This window comes from Scyliorhinus torazame, chromosome 17 (genome assembly GCF_047496885.1).
Source record: "Scyliorhinus torazame isolate Kashiwa2021f chromosome 17, sScyTor2.1, whole genome shotgun sequence".
Lineage (NCBI taxonomy): Eukaryota > Metazoa > Chordata > Chondrichthyes > Carcharhiniformes > Scyliorhinidae > Scyliorhinus > Scyliorhinus torazame.
In genome coordinates, this window is record NC_092723.1 from 4,615,888 (window position 1) to 4,639,099 (window position 23,212).

A 23,212-nucleotide genomic window follows, 5' to 3' on the forward strand; every position below is an offset into this window, starting at 1 on the left:
TTTTGTTTGTGTGTGTGTTTGTTTGTCTCTTTCATGTGTGTGCATGTGTATCTGTTTAGTGTGTGCCTGTGTTTGTTTTGTGTGTGTGTGCTTGTCTGTTTCTCTCTTTCATGTGTGTGTGTGATTGGTTGTTTTGTGTGTGTGTATGTTTGTCTGTTTTGTGTGTGTGCGTGTATGTTTGTCTGTTTTTTGTGTGTGTGTCTGTCTGCTTTGTGTGTGTGTTTGTCTGTTTTGTGTGTGTGTGCGTGTGTGTTGTCTGGGTGTATGTGTGTATGTTTGTCTGTTTTGTGTGTGTGTGTTTGGCTGTTATGTGTGTGTGCGTGTATGTTTGTCTGTTTCATGTGTGTGTGTGTCTGTTTTGTGTGCGAGTGTGTGTGTCTGTTTTGTGTGTGCGAGTTTGTGTTTCTGTTTTGTGTGTGTGTCTGTTTTGTGTGCGTGTGTCTGTTTTGTGTGTGTGTCTGTTTTGTGTTTGTTTGTGTCTGTTTTGTGTGTGTGTCTGTTTTGTGTGTGCGAGTGCCTGTTTTGTGTGTGAGTGCGTCTGTTTTGTGTGTGTGTGTCTGTTTTGTGTGTGTGTGTGTGTTTTGTGTGTGTGTGTCTGTTTTGTGTGTGTGTCTGTTTTGTGTGTGTGTGTCTGTTTTGTGTGTGCGAGTGTGTGTGTGTGTGTGTCTGTTTTGTGTATGTGTGTCTGTTTTGTGTGTGTGCGTGTCTGTTTTGTGTGTGTGTGTCTGTTTTGTGAGTGTGTGTGTCTGTTTTGTGTGTGCGACTGTGTGTGTCTGTTTTGTGTTTGTGTGTGTCTGTTTTGCATGTGTGTGTGTGTTTTGTGTGTGCGAATGTGTGTATCTGTTTTGTGTGTGCGAGTGTGTGTGTCTGTTTTGTGTGTGTGTGTGTTTGTTTTGTGTGTGTGCGTGTGTTGTGTGTGCGTGTGTGTTTGTTTTGTACGTGTGTTGTGTGTGTGTCTGTTTTGTGTGTGTTTGTGTGTGTGTGTTTGTTTTGTGTGTGTGTGTCTGTTTTGTGTGTGTGCGTGTCTGTTTTGTGTGTGTGTGTCTGTTTTGTGAGTGTGTGTGTCTGTTTTGTGTGTGTGTGTCTGTTTTGTGTGTGCGTGTGTGTCTGTTTTGTGAGTGTCTGTGTGTGTGTTTTGTGTCTGTGTGTGTGTTTTGTGTCTGTGTGTGTGTTTTGTGTGTGAGTGTCTGTTTTGTGTGTGTGTGTGTCTATTTTGTGTCTGTGTGTGTCTGTTCTGTGTGTGTGTGTGTGTCTGTTTTGTGTCTGTGTGTGTGTTTTGTGTGTGAGTGTCTGTTTTGTGTGTGTGTCTATTTTGTGTCTGTGTGTGTCTGTTATGTGTGTGTGTGTGTGTGTGTCTATTTTGTGTCTGTGTGTGTCTGTTCTGTGTGTGTGTGTGTGTTTTGTGTGTGTGTGTGTGTCTGTCTGTTTTGTGCCTGTGTGTGTTTTGTGTGTGTGTGTGTTTACCTGTTTTGTGTGTGCGCGTGTGTGTGTTTGTCTGTTTTGTGTGTGTTTGTCTGTTTTGTGTGTTTGTCTGTTATGTATGTGTGTTTGTGCGTTTTGTTTGTGTGTGTGTTTGTTTGTCTCTTTCATGTGTGTGCATGTGTATCTGTTTAGTGTGTGCCTGTGTTTGTTTTGTGTGTGTGTGCTTGTCTGTTTCTCTCTTTCATGTGTGTGCGTGATTGGCTGTTTTGTGTGTGTGTGTATGTTTGTCTGTTTTGTGTGTGTGCGTGTATGTTTGTCTGTTTTTTGTGTGTGTGTCTGTCTGCTTTGTGTGTGTGTTTGTCTGTTTTGTGTGGGTGTGCGTGTGTGTTGTCTGGGTGTATGTGTGTATGTTTGTCTGTTTTGTGTGTGTGTGTTTGGCTGTTATGTGTGTGTGCGTGTATGTTTGTCTGTTTCATGTGTGTGTGTGTTTGTTTTGTGTGCGAGTGTGTGTGTCTGTTTTGTGTGTGCGAGTTTGTGTTTCTGTTTTGTGTGTGTGTCTGTTTTGTGTGCGTGTGTCTGTTTTGTGTGTGTGTCTGTTTTGTGTTTGTGTGTGTCTGTTTTGTGTGTGTGTCTGTTTTGTGTGTGCGAGTGCCTGTTTTGTGTGTGAGTGCGTCTGTTTTGTGTGTGTGTGTCTGTTTTGTGTGTGTGTGTGTGTTTTGTGTGTGTGTGTCTCTTTTGTGTGTGCGTCTGTTTTGTGTGTGCGTGTGTGTCTGTTTTGTGTGTGCGAGTGTGTGTGTGTGTGTGTCTGTTTTGTGTGTGTCTGTCTGTTTTGTGTGTGTGCGTGTCTGTTTTGTGTGTGTGTGTCTGCTTTGTGAGTGTGTGTGTCTGTTTGTGTGTGCGACTGTGTGTGTCTGTTTTGTGTGTGCTTGTCTGTTTTGTGTGTGTGTCTGTTTTGTGTGTGTCTGTTTTGTGTGTGTGTGTGTGTGTGTGTCTGTTTTGTGTATGTTTTTTTGTGTGTGTGTGTGTCTGTTTTGTGTGTGCGACTGTGTGTGTCTGTTTTGTGTGTGTGTCTGTTTTGTGTGTGTGTGCGTGTGTTGTGTGTGTGTGTTTGTTTTGTGTGTGTGTGCGTGTGTTATGTGTGTGTCTGTTTTGTGTGTGTGCATGTGTTTGTATGTGTGTTTGTTTTGTGTGTAGGATTGTGTGTGTCTGTTTTGTGTGTGCGAGTGTGTGTGTCTGTTTTGTGTGTGTGTGTGTCTGTTTTGTGTGTGTGTGCGTGTATCTGTTTTGTGTTTGTGTGTGTGTCTGTTTTGTGTGTGTGTGTCTGTTTTGTGTGTGTGTGTGTCTGTTTTGTGTGTGTGTGTGCATGTGTTGTGTGTGTGTCTGTTTTGTGTGTGTGTGCGTGTGTTTGTATGTTTGTTTGTTTTGTGTGCGAGTGTGTGTGTCTGTTTTATGTGTGTGACTCTCTGTGTTGTGTGTGTGTGCGTGTGATGTGTGTGTGTCTGTTGTGTGTGTGAGTGCGTGTGTTTGTGTGTGTGTTTGTTTTGTGTGTGTGTGTGTCTGTTTTGTGTGTGTGTGTGTGTTTTTGTGTGTTTGTGTCTGTGTATCTGTTTCGTGTCTGTGTGTGTGTGTTTTGTGTGTGTGTGTGTGTCTGTTTTGTATGTGTGTATCTGTTTTGTGTCTGTGTGTGTGTTTTGTGTGTGTGTGTCTGTTTTGTGTGTGTGTGTCTGTTTTGTGTGTGTGTGTCTGTTTTGTGTGTGTGTGTCTGTTTTGTGTGTGTGTGTCTGTTTTGTGTGAGTGTGTGTGTCTGTTTTGTGTGTGCGAGTGTCTGTTTTGTGTGTGAGTGTGTGTATCTGTTTTGTGTCTGTGTGTGTCTGCTTTGTGCGTGTGTGTCTGTTTTGTGTGTGTGTCTGTTTTGTGTGTGTGTGTGTCTGTTTTGTGTGTGCGAGTGTGTGTGTGTGTGTTTTGTGTTTGTGTGTGTCTATTTTGTGTGTGCGAGTGTGTGTGTGTGTCTGTTTTGTGTGTGTGTGTGTCTGTTTTGTGTGTGTGTGTGTGTTTTGTGTGTGTGTGTCTGTTTTGTGTGTGTGTGTCTGTTTTGTGTCTGTGTGTGTTGTGCGTGTGTGTGTCTATTTTGTGTGTGTGTGTGTCTGTTTTGTGTCTGTGTGTGTGTTTTGTGTGTGTGTGTCTATTTTGTGTGTGTGTGTGTCTGTTTTGTGAGTGTCTGTGTGTGTTTTTTGTGTCTGTGTGTGTGTTTTTTGTCTGTGTGTGTGTTTTGTGTGTGAGTGTCTGTTTTGTGTGTGTGTGTGTCTCTTTTGTGTGTGCGTCTGTTTTGTGTGTGTGTGTCTGTTTTGTGTGTGCGAGTGTGTGTGTGTGTGTGTGTCTGTTTTTTGTATGTGTGTCGGTTTTGTGTGTGTGCGTGTCTGTTTTGTGTGTGTGTGTCTGTTTTGTGAGTGTGTGTGTCTGTTTTGTGTGTGCGACTGTGTGTGTCTGTTTTGTGTTTGTGTATGTCTGTTTTGCATGTGTGTGTGTGTGTTTTGTGTGTGCGAATGTGTGTATCTGTTTTGTGTGTGCGAGTGTGTGTGTCTGTTTTGTGTGTGTGTGTGTTTGTTTTGTGTGTGTGCGTGTGTTATGTGTGCGTGTGTGTTTGTTTTGTACGTGTGTTGTGTGTGTGTCTGTTTTGTGTGTGTTTGTGTGTGTGTTTGTTTTGTGTGTGTGTGTCTCTTTTGTGTGTGTGCGTGTCTGTTTTGTGTGTGTGTGTCTGTTTTGTGAGTGTGTGTGTCTGTTTTGTGTGTGTGTGTCTGTTTTGTGTGTGCGTGTGTGTCTGTTTTGTGTGTGCGAGTGTGTGTGTGTGTGTGTCTGTTTTGTGTGTGTCTGTCTGTTTTGTGTGTGTGCGTGTCTGTTTTGTGTGTGTGTGTCTGCTTTGTGAGTGTGTGTGTCTGTTTTGTGTGTGCGACTGTGTGTGTCTGTTTTGTGTGTGCTTGTCTGTTTTGTGTGTGTGTCTGTTTTGTGTGTGTCTGTTGTGTGTGTGTGTGTGTGTTTGTTTTGTGTATGTTTTTTTGTGTGTGTGTGTGTCTGTTTTGTGTGTGCGACTGTGTGTGTCTGTTTTGTGTGTGTGTCTGTTTTGTGTGTGTGTGCGTGTGTTGTGTGTGTGTGTTTGTTTTGTGTGTGTGTGCATGTGTTGTGTGTGTGTCTGTTTTCTGTGTGTGCATGTGTTTGTATGTGTGTTTGTTTTGTGTGTAGGATTGTGTGTGTCTTTTTTGTGTGTGTATGTGTCTGTTTTGTGTGTGCGAGTGTGTGTGTCTGTTTTGTGTGTGTGTGTGTCTGTTTTGTGTGTGTGTGTGTCTGTTTTGTGTGTGTCTGTTTTGTGTGTGCGAGTGTGTGTGTCTGTTTTGTGTGTGCGAGTGTGTGTGTCTGTTTTGTGTGTGTGTGTGTGTGTCTGTTTTGTGTTTGTGTGTGTGTCTGTTTTGTGTGTGTGTGTCTGTTTTGTGTGTGTGTGTGTCTGTTTTGTGTGTGTGTGCATGTGTTGTGTGTGTGTCTGTTTTGTGTGTGTGTGCGTGTGTTTGTATGTTTGTTTGTTTTGTGTGCGAGTGTGTGTGTCTGTTTTATGTGTGTGACTCTCTGTGTTGTGTGTGTGTGCGTGTGTTGTGTGTGTGTCTGTTGTGTGTGTGAGTGCGTGTGTTTGTGTGTGTGTTTGTTTTGTGTGTGTGTGTGTCTGTTTTGTGTGTGTGTGTGTGTTTTTGTGTGTTTGTGTCTGTGTATCTGTTTCGTGTCTGTGTGTGTGTGTTTTGTGTGTGTCTGTGTGTCTGTTTTGTATGTGTGTATCTGTTTTGTGTCTGTGTGTGTGTTTTGTGTGTGTGTGTCTGTTTTGTGTGTGTGTGTCTGTTTTGTGTGTGTGTGTCTGTTTTGTGTGTGTGTGTCTGTTTTGTGTGTGTGTGTGTGTCTGTTTTGTGTGTGCGAGTGTCTGTTTTGTGTGTGAGTGTGTGTATCTGTTTTGTGTCTGTGTGTGTCTGCTTTGTGCGTGTGTGTCTGTTTTGTGTGTGTGTCTGTTTTGTGTGTGTGTGTCTGTTTTGTGTGTGCGAGTGTGTGTGTGTCTGTTTTGTGTTTGTGTGTGTCTGTTTTGTGTGTGCGAGTGTGTGTGTGTGTCTGTTTTGTGTGTGTGTGTGTCTGTTTTGTGTCTGTGTGTGTGTTTTGTGTGTGTGTGTCTATTTTATGTGTGTGTGTCTGTTTTGTGTGTGTGTGTCTGTTTTGTGTGTGTGTGTCTGTTTTGTGTGTGTGTGTGTGTGTCTGTTTTGTGTGTGCGAGTGTCTGTTTTGTGTGTGAGTGTGTGTATCTGTTTTGTGTCTGTGTGTGTCTGCTTTGTGCGTGTGTGTCTATTTTGTGTGTGTGTCTGTTTTGTGTGTGTGTGTCTGTTTTGTGTGTGCGAGTGTGTGTGTGTGTCTGTTTTGTGTGTGTGTGTGTGTCTGTTTTGTGTCTGTGTGTGTGTTTTGTGTGTGTGTGTCTATTTTGTGTGTGGGTGTCTGTTTTGTGTCTGTGTGTGTGTGCGAGTGTGTGTCTATTTTGTGTGTGTGTGTCTGTTTTGTGTCTGTGTGTGTGTTGTGTGTGTGTGTGTCTATTTTGTGTGTGTGTGTGTCTGTTTTGTGAGTGTCTGTGTGTGTGTTTTGTGTCTGTGTGTGTGTTTTGTGTTTGTGTGTGTGTTTTGTGTGTGAGTGTCTGTTTTGTGTGTGTGTGTCTATTTTGTGTCTGTGTGTGTCTGTTCTGTGTGTGTGTGTGTGTCTGTTTTGTGTGTGTGTGTGTGTGTTTTGTGTCTGTGTGTGTGTTTTGTGTGTGAGTGTCTGTTTTGTGTGTGTGTGTGTGTCTATTTTGTGTCTGTGTGTGTCTGTTATGTGTGTGTGTGTGTGTGTCTATTTTGTGTCTGTGTGTGTCTGTTCTGTGTGTGTGTGTGTGTTTTGTGTGTGTGTGTCTGATTTGTGCCTGTGTGTGTGTTTTGTGTGTGTGTGTGTTTACCTGTTTTGTGTGTGCGCGTGTGTGTGTTTGTCTGTTTTGTGTGTGTTTGTCTGTTTTGTGTGTTTGTCTGTTATGTATGTGTGTTTGTGCATTTTGTTTGTGTGTGTGTTTGTTTGTCTCTTTCATGTGTGTGCATGTGTATCTGTTTAGTGTGTGCCTGTGTTTGTTTTGTGTGTGTGTGCTTCTCTGTTTCTCTCTTTCATGTGTGTGTGTGATTGGCTGTTTTGTGTGTGTGTGTATGTTTGTCTGTTTTGTGTGTGTGCGTGTATGTTTGTCTGTTTTTTGTGTGTGTGTCTGTCTGCTTTGTGTGTGTGTTTGTCTGTTTTGTGTGTGTGTGCGTGTGTGTTGTCTGGGTGTATGTGTGTATGTTTGTCTGTTTTGTGTGTGTGTGTTTGGCTGTTATGTGTGTGTGCGTGTATGTTTGTCTGTTTCATGTGTGTGTTTGTCTGTTTTGTGTGTGTGTGTTTGTCTGTTTTTTGTGTGTGTTTGTGTTTTGTGTGTGTTTTCTGTTCAGTGCGTGTTTTTTTCTGTTTTGTGTGTGTGTGTGTTTGTCTGTTTTGTGTGTGTGTGTGTTTGCCTGTTTTGTGTGTGTTTGTCTGTTTTGAGTGTGTGTGTTTGTGTGTGTAAGCGTGTGTGTTTTTTATGTGTATGTTTGTCTGTTATGTGTGTGTGTTTGTGTGTTTTCTGTTTTGTGTGTGTGTGTTTGTCTGTTTCATGTGTGTGCATGTTTATCTGTTTAGTGTATGCGTGTGTTTTCTGTTTTGTGTGTGTGTTTGTATGTTTTGTGTGTGTGTTTGTCTGTTTTTTGTGTGTGTGTCTGTCTGCTTTGTGTGTTTGTCTGTTATGTGTGTGTGTTTGTGTGTTTTGTTTGTGTGTTTGCGGGTGTGTTTGTCTGTTTTGTGTGTGCGTGTGCATGTGTGTTTGTGTGTTTCGTCTGTGTGTGTGTTTGTCTGTTTTTTGTGTGTGTATGTTTGTCTGTTTTGTGTGTATGCGTGTGTGTTTGTCTGGTTTGTGCGTGTGTGTGTGTGTTTTGTCTGTTTTGTGTGTGTGTGCGTGTGTGTTTGTCTGTTTTGTGTGTGTGTTTGTCTGTTTTGTGTGTGTTTGTGTTTGTCTGTTTTGTGTGTATACGTGTGTGTTTGTCTGGTTTGTGCGTGTTTGTGTTTGTCTGTTTTGTGTTTGTGCGTGTCTGGTTTGTGTGTTTGTGTGTGCGTGTCTGGTTTGTGTGTTTGTCTGGTTTGTGTGTGTGTGTGTGTATGTCTGGTTTGTGTGTGTGTGTTTGTCTGGTATGTGTGTCTGGTTTGTGTGTGCGTGTCTGGTTTGTGTGTGTGTTTGTCTGGTTTGTGTGTTTGTGTGTCTGGTTTGGGTGCACGCGTGTGTGTGTGTGTGTGTGTAGAGGTTTGGGGACAAGTTGAAGTGGGGAATTTTCAGATCCCACCTACCACGGATTTCATCCAATTCTGCCCAATGCGTATTGAGCATATCCAATGTTGGCTCTTTAAGGGAGGCAGATCTGTCCGTGAATGTAGACTAACAATTGGAGCTGTGGCTACAGGAATTATGTCCTGAAGAATGTTTATCATCATTAACAATTGGCCATCCTTTGTAGGGATTGCGTGAAGCCTTTAACGCAGAGGCAGAGACTTATGGGAAGGACAGACTCCTGCTTACAGCTAAGCTGGGTGCTTATAATTTGGACGTTGGCAGAACATATAATGTAGCTTCGATTTCAAAGTGAGTACAACATATTGAATGATTGAAATTTACATAAGGAATCAAGTGTGAGAGTCCCTTTCGGAGCTGTACTTTGGATGTAATAAGAATGAGTGACTATCACAAGTATTATGTGAAGACAACAATTCTATTGAATTATGACTATAATAATAATGACTTGACAATTATTACTGATAATATAAAAAACTAAGAATTATAAGTGTGAGGTTATTCACTTTGGAAGCAAAAGCAGGAAGGCAGATTACTACCTGAATGGTTGTAAATTGGGAGAGGGGAGAGTGCAGCGGGACCTGGGTGTCCTTGTGCACCAGTCGCTGAAAGTAAGCATGCAGGTGCAGCAGGCGGTAAAGAAGGCTAATGGTATGTTGGCCTTCATTGCGAGAGGTTTCGAGTATAGAAGCAGGGATGTGTCGCTGCAATTGTACAGGGCCTTGGTGAGGCCACACCTGGAGTATTGTGGGCAGTTTTGGTCTCCTTCTCTGAGGAAGGATGTTCTTGCTCTCGAGGGAGTGCAGCGAAGGTTTACCAGACTGATTCCAGGGATGGCGGGACTGTCACATGAGGAGAGATTAACTGGGTTGGGATTGTTCTTGCTGGAGCTCAGAACAATGAGGGGGGATCTCATGGAGATCATGTTGCACGGTGCAGCCGCTGCAGGCCCCGCCGTGCGCATGCACGGCCACGGACCCGGCAATTCTCCGTCCATATCCACAGGTAGAGCCGGGTGCTGTACGAAGCGTGCCTGCTAACTCCTCCACCAGACGGGGGACTGGTGGCCGTTTTGCGCCGTTTTTGTGGTAAAACGCCACCGCTGCCATGCTGCGTCAGTGCTTAGTCTCAGAATTGGAGAATACTGGCCCCTATCTCTGGAATCAATCTAGTGAACCTCCTCTGAACTGCCTCCAATGCCACTACGTCTTTCCTCAAATAAAAGGACCAAAACTGTGCACAATACTCCAGGTGCGGTCTTACCAATGCCTTGTATCGTTGCAACAACACTTCCTCACCTTTATACTCAATTCCTTTTGTTACAAATGCCTACATTCCATTTGCTTTCCTTATTACCTGCTGCACCTGCAATATTCGTTTTCTGTGATTCATGCACAAGGACACCCAGATCCCTCTGCATCGGAGCTCCTCGAAGTCTCTCCCCATTTACATAATAAGTTACCTTTCCATTTTATCGACAACATTCCATGACCTCACACTTACCCACTTTAAACTCCATCTGCCACATTTTGGCCCATTCTCCTAACCTATCTCTATCCATTTGTAAGGTTTTTATTTCCTCATTGCAACTTACTGTCCCACCTATTTTTGGTCATCTGCAAATTTGGCTCTAGAATCTCCTATCCCTGCATCCAAATCGTTAATATCGATTGTAAATAGCTGGGGCCCGAGGACCGAACCCTGTGGCCCCCCCACTACTTACATCTTGCCATCCAGAGAAAGACCCATTTATCCCGACTCTCTGTCCTCTGTCCTTCAGCCAGTCTTCTATCCAAGCTAATAAATTACCCTAACCCCATGTGATCTCACCTTGTGAATCAACCTTCTGTGCGGCACCTTATCAAACGCCTTCTGGAAGTCCAGGTATACTACATCTACAGCATTCCCATTATCCACTCTGCTTGTTATATCTTTGAAGAACTCAAGCAAATTAATCAAACATGATTTACCCTTCATAATACCGTGCTGACTCTGATGGATAGCACTTTTACTTTCCAAATGTCCTGATATTACGTTCTTGATAATTGATTCAAACAATTTTCCAACAACTGACGTTAAACTAGCTGGGCTGTAATTTCCCACGTTCTGCCTCCCTCCCTTTTTGAATAGGGGCGTTACGTCCACATTTTTCCAATCCACTGGTACCTTTCCCTTGTCCATCGAACTTTGGACTATCATAACGAATGGATCCACTATCTATGCTGCCACTTCCTGTTACACCCTAGGGTGTAGGTCTTCAGCTCTTCCCAGCCCCTGGCACACGCAGTTCAAAGGTTACTGACCTTTGGGAAAACTTGCACTTTGACACTCAAGGGACGCGATTCTCCGACTCCGCGCTGGGTCGGAGAATCCCCGAGAGGACGTGAGAATCGCGCCCGCCGTCCCAACACCGCCATCCCAGTTCTCCCCTGCCGATTCTCGGGCGCCCGTGGGATTCCCACAATGCCGGTCGGGGGCCGTTGACAGCAGCCCTCCCAGTGATTCTCCGGGCCCCGATCGGCCGAGTGGCTGCCGAGTTTGGCCGCGTCCCGCCGGAGTGAGTTACTCAGGTCCCACATAGTGGGACCTGGACGGTGTGTCTGCGGGGGCCGCCCTGGAGGGGGCAGGGGGTTGGGGTATCTGGCCCTGGGGGGGGGGGGGTCCCCACGGTGGCCTGGCCCACATCCCGGGCCTACCGATTGGTGGGCGGGCTGGTTGGGTGGGGGCCTATGTTCCTTCACGCCGGGCCCCTGTAGGGGTCCGCCATATTGCCCGGGGGCCGGCGCGGAGAAGGGAACCCCCACGCATGTGCGGAATCACGCTAGCCGTTCCGCGCCGGCTGGAGCTGTGGGGACCACTCTGGCACTAATCTCGCCCCCTGGGAAGGGGAGCATTCCCCATTATCGGGGACCGGGGATGCGGAGTGGTTGGCGCCGCTTTTCACGCTGGCCCCATTATTGGAGATTCCCTCCCAAGATCTCTGTCCCAGATCTGTTGTTTCTGTGCTCCTTTATCACAGGAAAGTCTTCACAGATTTGGCGACAGTGCTTCTTAAAATCGTTCAGCACACAGAGAGAAATGAAACAGGGAGTCTTCTCGGTCCTAACTTTGCTGGCTGCTTAACCAAACTGAACAAAATATAGCACTCTCGAGAAGACACGCCTTCTTCCCTGAAAGCTTCAGATTGGCTTCTCCAACCACAGGCCCCGATAGAAGAAGGTTGACAATCCTATATGCACTGATTGGCGGCTTGCCAAGTCTATCAAATGACATCACAGATTCTGCCACAGAACCTGAAGGGGGTGTTTCGGACCAGCCCATCTGAAAGGGGAAGTTTTCCCCAGTGTCCATAGACTCCCATTTAAATAAAAATGTCTATCAAAACAGGCAGCAGAACAAGGGTTAAAAGCAAACCAACAGAACAGACAGACAATATCCTAACACAGTGGAAACAACCCAAACCTATCCAACCTCTCTTCATAACTTAAATGTTCCATCCCAGGCAACATCCTGGGAATTTCCTCTGCACCGCCTCCAGTCCAATCACCTACAATGCGGCGACCAGATTTGCACACAGTACTCCAGCTGTGGCCTCACCAAAGTTCTACACAAAATCCATGACCTCCCTGCTTTTGTCATCTACGAGTCAATTGATAAAGGCAAGTGTCCCATATGCCTTTTTCACCACCCTATTAACCTGCCCTTCGGCCTTCAGAGATCTATGGACAAACACACCAAGGTCCCTTTGTTCCTCAGGACTTCCTTGTCTGCCCTGTGATCGCAAATCTAACATCTAAATACTTCTTAAATGTTCTGAGGGTCTCTGCCTCCACCCCCTCTTTCAGGCAGCGAGTTCCAGACTCCCCCCCCCCCCCCCCCCCCTCTGGGTGAAAAGGTTTTTCCTCACATCCCCTCTAAATCTCCAGCCCCTCACCTTAAATCTCTGCCCCCTGGTCATTGATCCCTCCACCAAGGGAAAAGCATTCTTCCTGTCTACTCTATCTGTGCCCCTCATAACTTTATTTATTTTAATCATGTCCCCCCTCAGTCTCTCCTGCTCCAAGGGAAACAATCCTAGTCTATCCAATCTCTCTTCAAACTAACACTCTCCAGCCCAGGCAACATCCTGGTAAATCTCCTCTGCACCCTTTCCAGTGATATCATATCACATCCCTCCCACAATGTGGATTCCAGAGCTGCTCACAATACTCCAGCTGTGGCCTAACCAACGTTTTACACAGTTCCAGCATAACCTCCCTGCTCTTAAACTCTCTGCCTCGGCTAATAAAGGCAAGTATTCCATAGGCCTTGTTAACCACTGTGTCCACCTGCTCTGCTACCTTTTGGGACGGGTGTACATGCACACCAAGGTCCCTCTGATCCTCAGGGCTTCCCAGGGTCCAACCGTTTATCATGTATTCCCTTGCCTTGTTTGTCCTGCCCAAGTGCCTCACCTCTCACTTATCCAGATTGAATTCCATTTGCCACTGATCAGCCCACCTGACCATCCCGTCTGTATCCTCCTGTAATCGACGACTATCCTCCTCACTATTTACCACCCCACCAATTTTCATATCATCTGCAACTTACTGGGAAAACCCGTCATTACTGATTATTATTTATTAATTAATCAAAGCACAATCATAGCTGGGTTAATATCCTTTCCTACCAATTAGGATTTAATGCAAAATGACTTTAAAAATTCACTATCGACTTAAAATTATAATAAAGCAAAAACAAAAGACTAAAATACAAAACTTCAAAAATCAGTTGCCCCAGGCCGACACTGAGAACCTTTGGAAAGCTCTTTTCTGGATTATTTACAATGCTGTAAACATACTAATGCACATTGTGTAGATGGAATGATTCACTTTCAGAGACGTCATTAGTGAAAACAAAGGATTTATTTCTGCAGCTAGTTCTGGAATGTTTGTGTTTACAGTAACTCCTCTGCCTGGGGGTGATTCCGTACTCTGAGTCCTGATTTGTTACTCAGGTCACGTGACCCTTAGTCTGCTGTGTTGCCAGGACAATCTCCACACCCCTCCCCTTTAACTTCTTTGGACAATCTCCAGTAACTGAGTTACTTTGTCCTAAATACTAACCAAACATTATGGGCGGGATTCTCCAAGTGTTTACGCCAACACAGGATTCGTGGACTTCCACGACAACAAAACTGCCACTGCACCTGGACCAATTCAGCGACTGTGGAGGGGTTAGCACCGTGCGCCACGTGGAACACAATCGATTCCAATGAGAAACGGTGCCGGATTCACCAGGTCCGTGATTTTGACACTCGGGAGGCTGACAAGCTGCAGCCGTACATACACATTACACTCCCCACACACACTCATCCCAGCCAACAAGGTGGCACTGGCTGTGCTGGAGCCCGCCCATCCCGCTGATGGATCGGCTGGGGCCAGAGGGCACCAAGGGGATGGCCTGGGGAGGACACCCATACGACCCATGGCCCTAAGTTCACAGTGGGCAGATATGTGGACTGGAAAAGCCCTTTGTGTGTTCAGCGTGATGTACCCCCCCGGGAAATTGAATCTATTTCAAGTTGCTTGTGTGCGTCACTCATATCCAACTCTGTGTAAGATTGACCTGTCAGATTTGCATACAGGTCTTCAATTCTCAGGATGAAATATTTATCCAGTTTGGTGGTTTGATTAACTGTTAGCTTATAAATGCGGATGGTCTTGTCCAGTTTCAATACGGGGACTATAGGTGCTGCCCAATCTGAAAGCTAAACTAGCTGGATAATGCTGAGTTCTTCCAACATGTTTAACTCAGTATCCACTTTCTCTCTGAGGCATAGGTACCGATCTTGCCCGAAAGAATCGGCGAGTCTCCTCTGGATCCACATAAATCTGAATTTGTCGCCCTTTAATTTTGCCAAATTCATCACAGAAGACGCTATCGTATTTTCATATCAGTTCAGACAGTCCCCCTTCCCTCACTCGGCCCAATTCAACTTGATTTCTTGAAGCCAATCATGGTGGAGAAGGCTTGATCCTTCACCCTATTATCATTGGGAGCTGGGTAGACTGTTGTCCAGGGCTCACAGGTAACATTGTGGCCCACGAATGGGAACCCCATGCGGCGCGGTCCCTGGCAACGTAGAGTGTGAGGAATGCAGAATGATTGTAACGCAAAATCCCTCTCCCCACAACCTAGTTCAGTCTTATTCTTACTGCTCAGCTTCCCAATTTTGTGGACCACACCTTTAGCTGTAACTGCTTTCCTGAATTAAGCAGCACCAGGGGGAGGGGGGAAGGGGTGGGAGGGGGGCAGGGTTTGACCGTGGAGATTGAGGCCTTTTGACATTTCCCAACGTCTGGGATACTTTTCTCCAATCCGGTGAACACTGCCACCTGGAGGCTTCACTGAGAAATACTCTGGGCTGGATTCTCCAACTTTGAGAACAGAAAGAATTGGGTAAATCGGCCACCGATCCTCCGTTTTGCTGGGGGCTAGTTTGCCGGCAGCATAGAGCACCCGGCTCTAGGGCCTGGAGAATTGCCGGGTCCGTGGCGCGCATGCACATGGCAGCGGCCTGCAGCGGCTGTGCCGTGCAACATGACGCCGGCCGCTCGCGGACCCGGCCTGCCAAATGGTACCCCCCCCTTTGGCCGGCTCCCGCGCCTTGACCACCCCCTCACAGTGCCCCCAGCCCCTGGCAAAGTTCCCCTGCCCACGGATCGGCCCTCCCCCGACTGTGGCGGCGCTGGACTGAGCCCGCAGCCACCACGCCGAGTTCCCGACGGGTGAGACCATGAGAGACCCACGCCGTGAGGAACCCGGTCGGCCGGGGGGGGGCTCAGGTAATGTCCGAATTTGCCGCTTTGGAGGGGGTGGAGCATCGTGAAAGCGGCGCCGCCCCTCTCGGAAACGGGGATTCTCCAGCCGAACGCGATTTTGGCGTCACCGACCGGAGAATGCAGCCCTCTGTCTTCAAGATTTGTCATCGAGTGATAGGGTGTATTCAGCGGGCCTGAGTTAAAGTCCGCTGAACAGCCTGTAAGGCCCTGAGAGCACCGAGAAACATTCCTCTATTCAACGGCACTTAGCCATTTTCGTTTGCCCTCGGCGAGATCCTCTCCGGCAAGGCCGCACTGAGAGGCATTTCCTGCAGGCCCGTTTTCAAACCGCCCCTCACCCCACCCCCCCAACCTTGTTGAGGCCTCTGGGAACTGTCCTTCACCCCCCTCAACCTGGCACGGCTCCCACCGGGTCTGAATCCGGCAGTGCTAACCTGGTACCTGGGCAACCTGGCACTGCCAGCTTGGCACCCTGGCCGTGGAGTCCCGGGCACTGGTTAATTCCGGTGAACGTATATTTAACTGAGCCATATGGCTCAATATGCTGATGTGGATCACGCCCAAAGATGGTGAGATCTAGGTAGCGACATCTTGCTCGCAAGGGGCCTACGGGTGAAAATGTTTGCCCTCCATTCACCTTGAACTCTTCAGCTGATTGTCGTCTTAAATCTGGTTACTGATCCCTCTACGAAGGGAAATAAGTTCCTTCTTCTCAACCCTATCTATGTCCTTCATAATTTCAGATACCTCAGTCTGGCCCCGCCTCAGCCTTCTCTGCTCGAAGGAAATCAGCTCCAATCTAACCTTACCGCAACTGACACGTTTTCAATTCCGGCCCTGGGTCACTGTCTGTGTGGAGTCTGCACGTTCTCCCAGGATCTGGGTTTCCTCCGGGTTCTCCTGTTTCCTCCCACAGACCAAGGTTAGGTGGGGTTATGGGGATAGGACTGTGGAAGGATGCTCTTTCGGAGGGTTTGTGCAGTCTTGATGGGCCAAATGGCCTCCTTCTACACTGAAGGGATTCTATGGTTCCACGGATTCTCACCTGCCTCTGGTCAAAACTGAAATGTTGCATCCCAGGCAACATTCTGGTGAACCTCCTCTGCACCCTGTCTAGTGCAATCACATCCTTCCTGTAGGGTGGCACGCTTGCACAGTGGTTAGCACTGTGCCAGGGTCCCAGGTTCGATTCTCGGCTTAGGTCACTGTGTGGAGTCGGCATGTTCTCCTCGTGTCTGCGTGGGTTTCTTCCGGATGCTCCGGTTTCCTCCCACAGTCCCGAAAGACATAGAACATAGAACAGTACAGCACAGAACAGGCCCTTTGGCCCTCGATGTTGTGCCGAGCCTTGTTCGAAACCAAGATCAAGCTATCCCACTCCCTGTCATTCTGGTGTGCTCTATGTGCCTATCCAATAACCGCTTGAAAGTTCCTAAAGTGTCCGACTCCACTGTCACAGCAGGCAGTCCATTCCACACCCTAACCACTCTCTACCTCGGACATCCCTCCTATATCTCCCACCCTGAACCTGATAGTTGTTCCCCCTTGTAACAGCTACATCCACCCGAGGAAATAGTCTCTGAACGTCCACTCTATCTATCCCCCTCATCATCTTATAAACCTCTATTAAGTCGCCTGTCATCCTCCTCCGCTCCAAAGAGAAAAGCCCTAGCTCCCTCAACCTTTCCTCATAAGACCTATCCTGCAAACCAGGCAGCATCCTGGTAAATCTCCTTTGCACCCTTTCCAATGCTTCCACATCCTTCCTATAGTGAGGTGACCAGAATTGCACGCAATACTCCAAATGTGGTCTCACCAGGGTCATGTATGGTTGCAGCATAACCCCACGGCTCGTAAACTTAAACTGTTAATAAACGTTAACACACTATAGGCCTTCTTCACGGCTCTATCCACTTGAGTGGCAATCTTCAGAGATCTGTGGACATGAACCCCAAGATCTCTCTGTTCCTCCACATTCCTCAGAACCCTGCCGTTGACCCTGTAATCCACATTCAAATTTTTCCTACCAAAAAGAATCACCTCGCACTTATCAGGGTTAAACTCCATCTGCCATTTCTCGGCCCAGCACTGCATCCTCTTTGCAGCCTACAACAGCCCTCCACCTCATCCACTAGTCCACCTATCTTGGTGTCATCAGCAAATGTACTGACCCACCCTTCAGCCCCCTCCTCCAAGTCATTGATAAAAATCACAAATAGCAGAGGACCCAGCACTGATCCCTGTGGTACACCGCTGGTAACTGGTCTCCAGTCTGAAAAATTTCCATCCACCACCACCCTCTGTCTTGTTTGTGATAGCCAGTTACTTATCCAATTGGCCAAATTTCCCTCTATCCCACCCCTCCTTACTTTCTTCATGAGCCGACCATGGGGAACCTTATCAAACGCCGTACTAAAATCCATGTATACGACATCAACTGCTCTACCTTCATCTACACACTTAGTTACCGCCTCAAAGACTTCAATCAAACTTGTGAGGCAAGACTTACCCTTCACAAATCCGTGTTGACTATCCCGGATTAAGCTGCATTTTTCCAGATAGTCATAAATCCTATCCTTCAGGACCTTTTCCATTAACTTACCGACCACCGAAGTAAGACTAACCGGCCTATAATTACCAGGGTCATTCCTATTCCCTTTCTTGAACAGAGGAACAACATTCGCCACTCTCCAGTTCTCTGGCACTATCCCCGTGGACAATGAGGACCCAAAGGTCAAAGCCAAAGGCTCTGCAATCTCATCCCTTGCCGCCCAAAGAATCCTTGGGTATATCCCATCTGGCCCAGGGGACTTGTCGACCCTCAGGTTTTTCAAAATTGCTAATACATCCTTCCTCAGAACATCTACTTCCTCCAGCCTACCCGGCTGAATCACACTCTCATCCTCAAAAACATGGCCCCTCTCCTTGGTGAACACTGAAGAAAAGTATTAATTCAACGCCTCTCCTATCTCTTCTGACTCCATGCACAAGTTCCCACTACTGTCCTTGACTAGCCCTAACCTCACCCTGGTCATTCTTTTATTTCTCACATATGAGTAAAAAGCCTTGCGGTTTTCCTTGATCTGACCCGCCAAGGACTTCTCATGCCCCTTCCTAGTTCTCCTAAGACCTTTTTTTTTTAGCTCATTCCTTGCTACCTTGTAACCCTCAAGCGACCCAACTGAACCTTGTTTTCTCATCCTTACATATGTTTCCTTTTTCCTCTTGACAAGACATTCAACCTCTTTTGTGAACCATGGTTCCCTCACATGGCCATTTCCTCCCTGCTTGACAGGGACATACCTATCAAGGACACGCAGTATGTATTCCTTGAACAAGCTCCACTTTTCATTTGTGCCTTTCCCTGACGGTTTCTGTTCCCATCTTATGCCCCCTAATTCTTGCCTAATCGCATCATAATTACCCCTCCCCCAATTATAACCTTGTCCTGCCGTATGGCCCTATCCCTATCCATTGCAATAGTGAAAGATACCGAATTGTGGTCACTATCTCCAAAGTGCTCTCCCACAAACAAATCTAACACTTGGCCCGGTTCATTACCCAGTACCAAACCCCCCTCTTGTCGGCCTATCCACATATTGTGTCAGGAAACCCTCCTGCACACACTGTACAAAAACTGCCCCATCCGAACTGTTCGACCTATAGAGGTTCCAATCAATATTTGGAAAGTTTAAAGTCACCCATGACAACTACCCTGTGACCTCCACACCTATCCATAATCTGTTTTGCAATTTCTTCCTCCACATCTCTATTACTATTTGGGGGCCTATAGAAAACTCCTAACAATGTGTCCGCTCCTTTCCTATTTCTAACTTCGGCCCATATTACCTCAGTAGGCAGATCCCCCTCGAACTGCCTTTCTGCAGCCGTTAAACTATCCTTGATTAACAATGCTACTCCTCCACCTCTTTTACCACCTTCCCTACTCTTACTAAAACATCTATACCCCGGAACTTCCAACAACCATTCCTATCCCTGTTCTAACCATGTCTCCGTAATGGCCACAGCATCGTAGTCCCAAGTACCAATCCACACTCCAAGTTCATCTACCTTATTCCAGATGCTCCTTGCATTGAAGTAGACACACTTCAACCCACCTTTCTGTCTGCCAGTACACTCCTGCGACCTGGGTACCCTTCTCAATACCTCACTACTCTCAACACTGGCTTCTAGACCACAGCTCGCTTTTCCAGCCCCCTGACAAATTAGTTTAACCCCCCCCACGAAGAGCCATAGTAAATTCCCCTCCCAGGATACTGGTGCCCCTCTGGTTCAGGTGCAAACCGTCCTGTCTGTACAGGTCCCACTTTCCCCAGAATGTGCTCCAATTATCCACGTACCTGAAACCCTCCCTCCTACACCATTCCTGCAGCCACGTGTTTATCTGCACTCTCTCCCTGTTCCTCAACTCGCTAGCACGTGGTACCGGCAACAAACCAGAGATGACAACATGGTTTGTCCTGGCTCTCAGCTTCCACTCTAGCTCCCTAAATTCCCGTTTTAAATCCCCGTCCCTTCTCTTACCTATGTCGTTGGTACCGATGTGAACCACGACTTGTGACTGTACCCCTCCCCCTTAAGGATTCTGAAAACACGGTCCGAGACGTCACAGACCCTGGCACCCGGGAGGCAACATACCATCCGTGAGTCTCTTTCGCTGCCACAGAACCGTCTATCTGTCCCTCTAACTATTGAGTCCCCAATAACCATTGCTCTCCTGCTCCCCCTCCTTCCCTTCTGAGCCACAGGGACGGACTCCGTGCTGGAGATCCGGTCACCGTGGCTTACCCCTGGTAGGTCGTCTCCCTCAACAGTATCCAAAGCGGTAAACTTGTTACTGAGGGGAACGACCACAGAGGATCCCTGCACTGACTGCTTCCTCCCAGCCCCTCTCACCGTCACCCATCTATCTTTATTCTTCGGAGTAACCACATCCCTGAAGCTACTATCTTGTGGTAGTCACCACTGTTGTATTATATTGTATATATGGATATTACGGTAAGGCCCCTGTACTACAGGTACGGGGGTAGATCCCTGCCTGCTGGCTCCGCCCAGGAGGCGGAGTATAAATGTGTGTGCTCTCCGAACAGCAGCAATTTCGTAAGCTGCTGTAGGAGGCTACAAATCTCTGTGTAATAAAGCCTCGATTACTCTCTACTCTCGTCTCGTCGTAATTGATGGTGCATCAATTTATTACACAGAGATTTTCAGAGTTGGATCTCCGCATCAAGCTGGATCGCCTGCAGCTGCATCCTCAAGCAGACAACGCCAAAAAGGACTTCCAACATTGGCTAGCCTTGAAGCGTACATCGGGTCTGCGCCAGACCCAATCTCAGAAGCACAGAAGCTCCAGATTCTGTACACGTGGCTGAGCGCCAAAGTTTTTCCCCTCGTCCAGGACGCACCTACCTACGCAGAGGCCATGGCGCTACTGAAGGAGAATTACGCTCAGCAGACCAACAAGATCTATGCCAGGCACCTCCTGTCCACACGGCACCAACTTCCCGGTGAGTCTGTGGAAGATTTCTGGCGTGCCCTGCTCGCTCTGATGAGAGACTGTCACTGCCAGGCCGTTTCGGCCACTGAACATTCGAACCTGCTAACGAGAGACGCGTTCGTTACGGGCATAGGGTCTGACTACATAAGCCAGCGCCTCTGAGAAGGGGCCACGCTTGACCTCGCAGCAACCAAGAAACTAGCGCTTTCGCTCACGGTCGCCTCATGCAACGTACAGGCCTCTGCCCCGACTGCACGGCCCACCCCCCCTGTGCATCGTGGACCCCACCAGCGGCCACCCCATCGTGGACCCCATCAGCGACCGCCTTCAGCCAACCCCACGCCTGCGCCGCGCGGCAGCCAACCAACCCCGGGGGACCCAAATGCTACTTCTGCAGAATGACAAAGCACCCCCGGCAGCGCTGCCCGGCGCGGAGCACGCTCTGCAAGGCCTGTGGCAAGAAGGGCCATTTCGCTGCAGTGTGCCAGGCCGGCTCAATCGCGCTATTGTCCCGGCACCAAGACACGTGCGGCCCGTGGGCGTCGCCGTCTTTCCTGCCCCAAGACACGTGCGGCCCGTGGGCGCCGCCATCTTACCCGCCTCAGGCCCCCTGCCTGTCGGGCACCTCATCGGGCTGCTCATCGCCTGCAACCGCCCCCGACCAGCCGCGTCTCGCCTCGGTCACGATCGACCAGTCTCGACCGCACAACCTCGCGACCGTTTCGACAAAGGTGAAGGTCGACGGGCACGAGATATCCTGCCTTCTGGAATCCGGGAGCACTGACAGCTTCATCCACCCCGGTACGGTAAGGTGCTGCTCCCTCGCGTACACCCCATTAACCAAAGAATCTCCCTGGCCTCCGGGTCCCACTCCATGGTGATCCGGGGGTACTGCATCGCCACCATCACCATCCAGGGTGTAGAGTTCAGCGGCTTCCGGCTCTACGTCCTCCCCAACCTCTGCACTGCCTTGCTACTCGGCTTGGACTTCCAGTGCAACCTCCAGTGCCTAACACTGAAATTTGGCGGGCCCCTACGACCCCTTACTGTTTGCGGCCTCGCGACCCTTAAGGTCGACCCGTCTTCCCTGTTTGCAAATCTCACCCCGGATTGCAAACCCGCCGCCACTAGGAGCAGACGGTGCAGCGCCCAGGACCGGACCTTCATCAGGTCTGAGGTCCAGCGCCTGCTGCGGGAAGGTATCATCGCAGCCTGCAACAGCCCCTGGAGAGCCCAAGTGGTAGTGGTGATAACCGGGGAGAAAAACAGGACGGTCGTTGACTACAGCCAGACCATCAATAGGCACGCGCAGCTCGACGCGTACCCCCTCCCACGCATATCTGATATGGTCAATCAGATTGCACAGTACCGGGTCTTCTCGACAGTGGACCTGAAATCTGCCTATCACCAGTTCCCCATCCGTAAGGCGGACCGCCCATACACCGCGTTTGAAGCAGACGGACGTTTTCACCATTTCCTTAGGGTTCCCTTCGGCATCACCAACGGGGTCTCGGTCTTCCAACAAGAGATGGACCGAATGGTTGACCGGTATGAACTGCGGGCCACTTTCCCGTACCTGGACAACGTCACCATCTGCGGCCACAACCAGCAGGATCACGACACTAACCTTTCCAAATTCCTCCACACCGCCACACTCCTCAACCTAACCCACAACAAGGAGAAGTGTGTGTTCAGCACGAACTGATTAGCCATCCTCGGCTATGTAGTTCAGAACGGAGTTCTAGGGCCCGATCCCGACCGCATGCGCCCCCTCATGGAACTCCCCCTACCCTACTGCCCCAAGGCCCTCAAACGATGCCTGGGGTTCTTTCCGTATTATGCCCAGTGGGTCCCAAACTATGCGGACAAGGCCCGCCCACTCATCCACTCCACCGGTTTCCCACTGACAGCTGAGGCTCACCGGGCCTTCAACCGTATCAAGGCCGACATTGCCAAGGCCGCGATGCACGCAGTCGACGAGACGCTCCCCTTCCAAGTTGAGAGCAATGCATCAGACGTCGCTCTGGCCGCCACCCTCAACCAGGCAGGCAGGCCCGTGGCATTCTTTTCCCGCACCCCCCATGCCTCTGAAATTCAGCACTCCTCTGTCGAAAAGGAGGCCCAAGTGATCGTTGAAGCTGTGCGACATTGGAGGCATTACCTGTGATGAGGCCATCAATTCACTCAAAACCAAGAATAGAAGTAAACTGTGGCTTTAATCAACTAGAACAGTGCCTGCCTGCGACTAGACTGCTAGTGAGAGGCGCCTACAGGGCTACTGCTCTTTATACCTCCCCTCAAGGGGTGGAGCCAGGGGCGGGGCCCACAAGGCACCAACATGATACATTACAGGTAATACCTTACAATGGTCCATAGGTGGAGCCCACATGGGCAACAGCGTAATACAGATATGCACATGGTGAATGGTTCCTGCAATACGTTCACCACATTCGCTCCCTGTTAAAAAATGAAGTCCGGCGGGAGTGAAGGGTTCAGAAGTTCAGCCTGTCTGGTGCACGGATCGTGCGCTGTGATCGCCGAAGCTCTGGTATCGCAGCTGGCCAGGTGTCGAACTCATCCGTGCGGGCATGGGTAGTGAGGGCGCCGGTGCAGGCACAGACGTGGACTCCGGGAGCCTGTCTTCTGGAGCTTCATTCCTGTGGGTCCGTGAAGGGGGAATGGGGGGGCGAGAGGGTGTGCGGGTGCCATGTAGGGGCGGGAGCGCTGGTCAGCGTAGGTTGGGCGGGGTAAGTTGGGGTGGCGGTGGTGGTGGAACCTGCGGGTGCCAGGTCCCGGAGGGAGACCGTATCCAGTCGGCCGGCGGGGTGTTCGATGTAGGCGTACTGGGGTTGGTGTGTAGGAGCTGGACCCTCTCGACCACGGGGTCGGACTTATGGCTCCTGATGTGTTTGCGGAGCAGGACGGGCCCCGGTGTCTTCAGCCAGGAAGGAAGCGAGGCCCCGGAGGTGGATTTCCTGGGAAAATAAACAAGCGTTCATGAGGGGTC

General features: G+C 48.7%; 2 protein-coding genes across 2 annotated transcripts in view; one reads left to right on the forward strand and one right to left on the reverse strand.

Annotated features, from left to right (window-relative positions):
* LOC140393656 (acidic mammalian chitinase-like) overlaps window positions 1-23,212 on the reverse strand; it is a 268,331-nt gene that overhangs the window by 219,118 nt on the left and 26,001 nt on the right. The window lies entirely within an intron of this gene.
* LOC140394552 (chitinase-3-like protein 1) overlaps window positions 1-23,212 on the forward strand; it is a 193,114-nt gene that overhangs the window by 155,370 nt on the left and 14,532 nt on the right. The window contains exon 7 of the mRNA XM_072481910.1: window positions 8,030-8,154. Coding sequence (XP_072338011.1) covers window positions 8,030-8,154 — 125 coding nt within the window. The remainder of the gene's footprint in view (window positions 1-8,029; window positions 8,155-23,212) is intronic.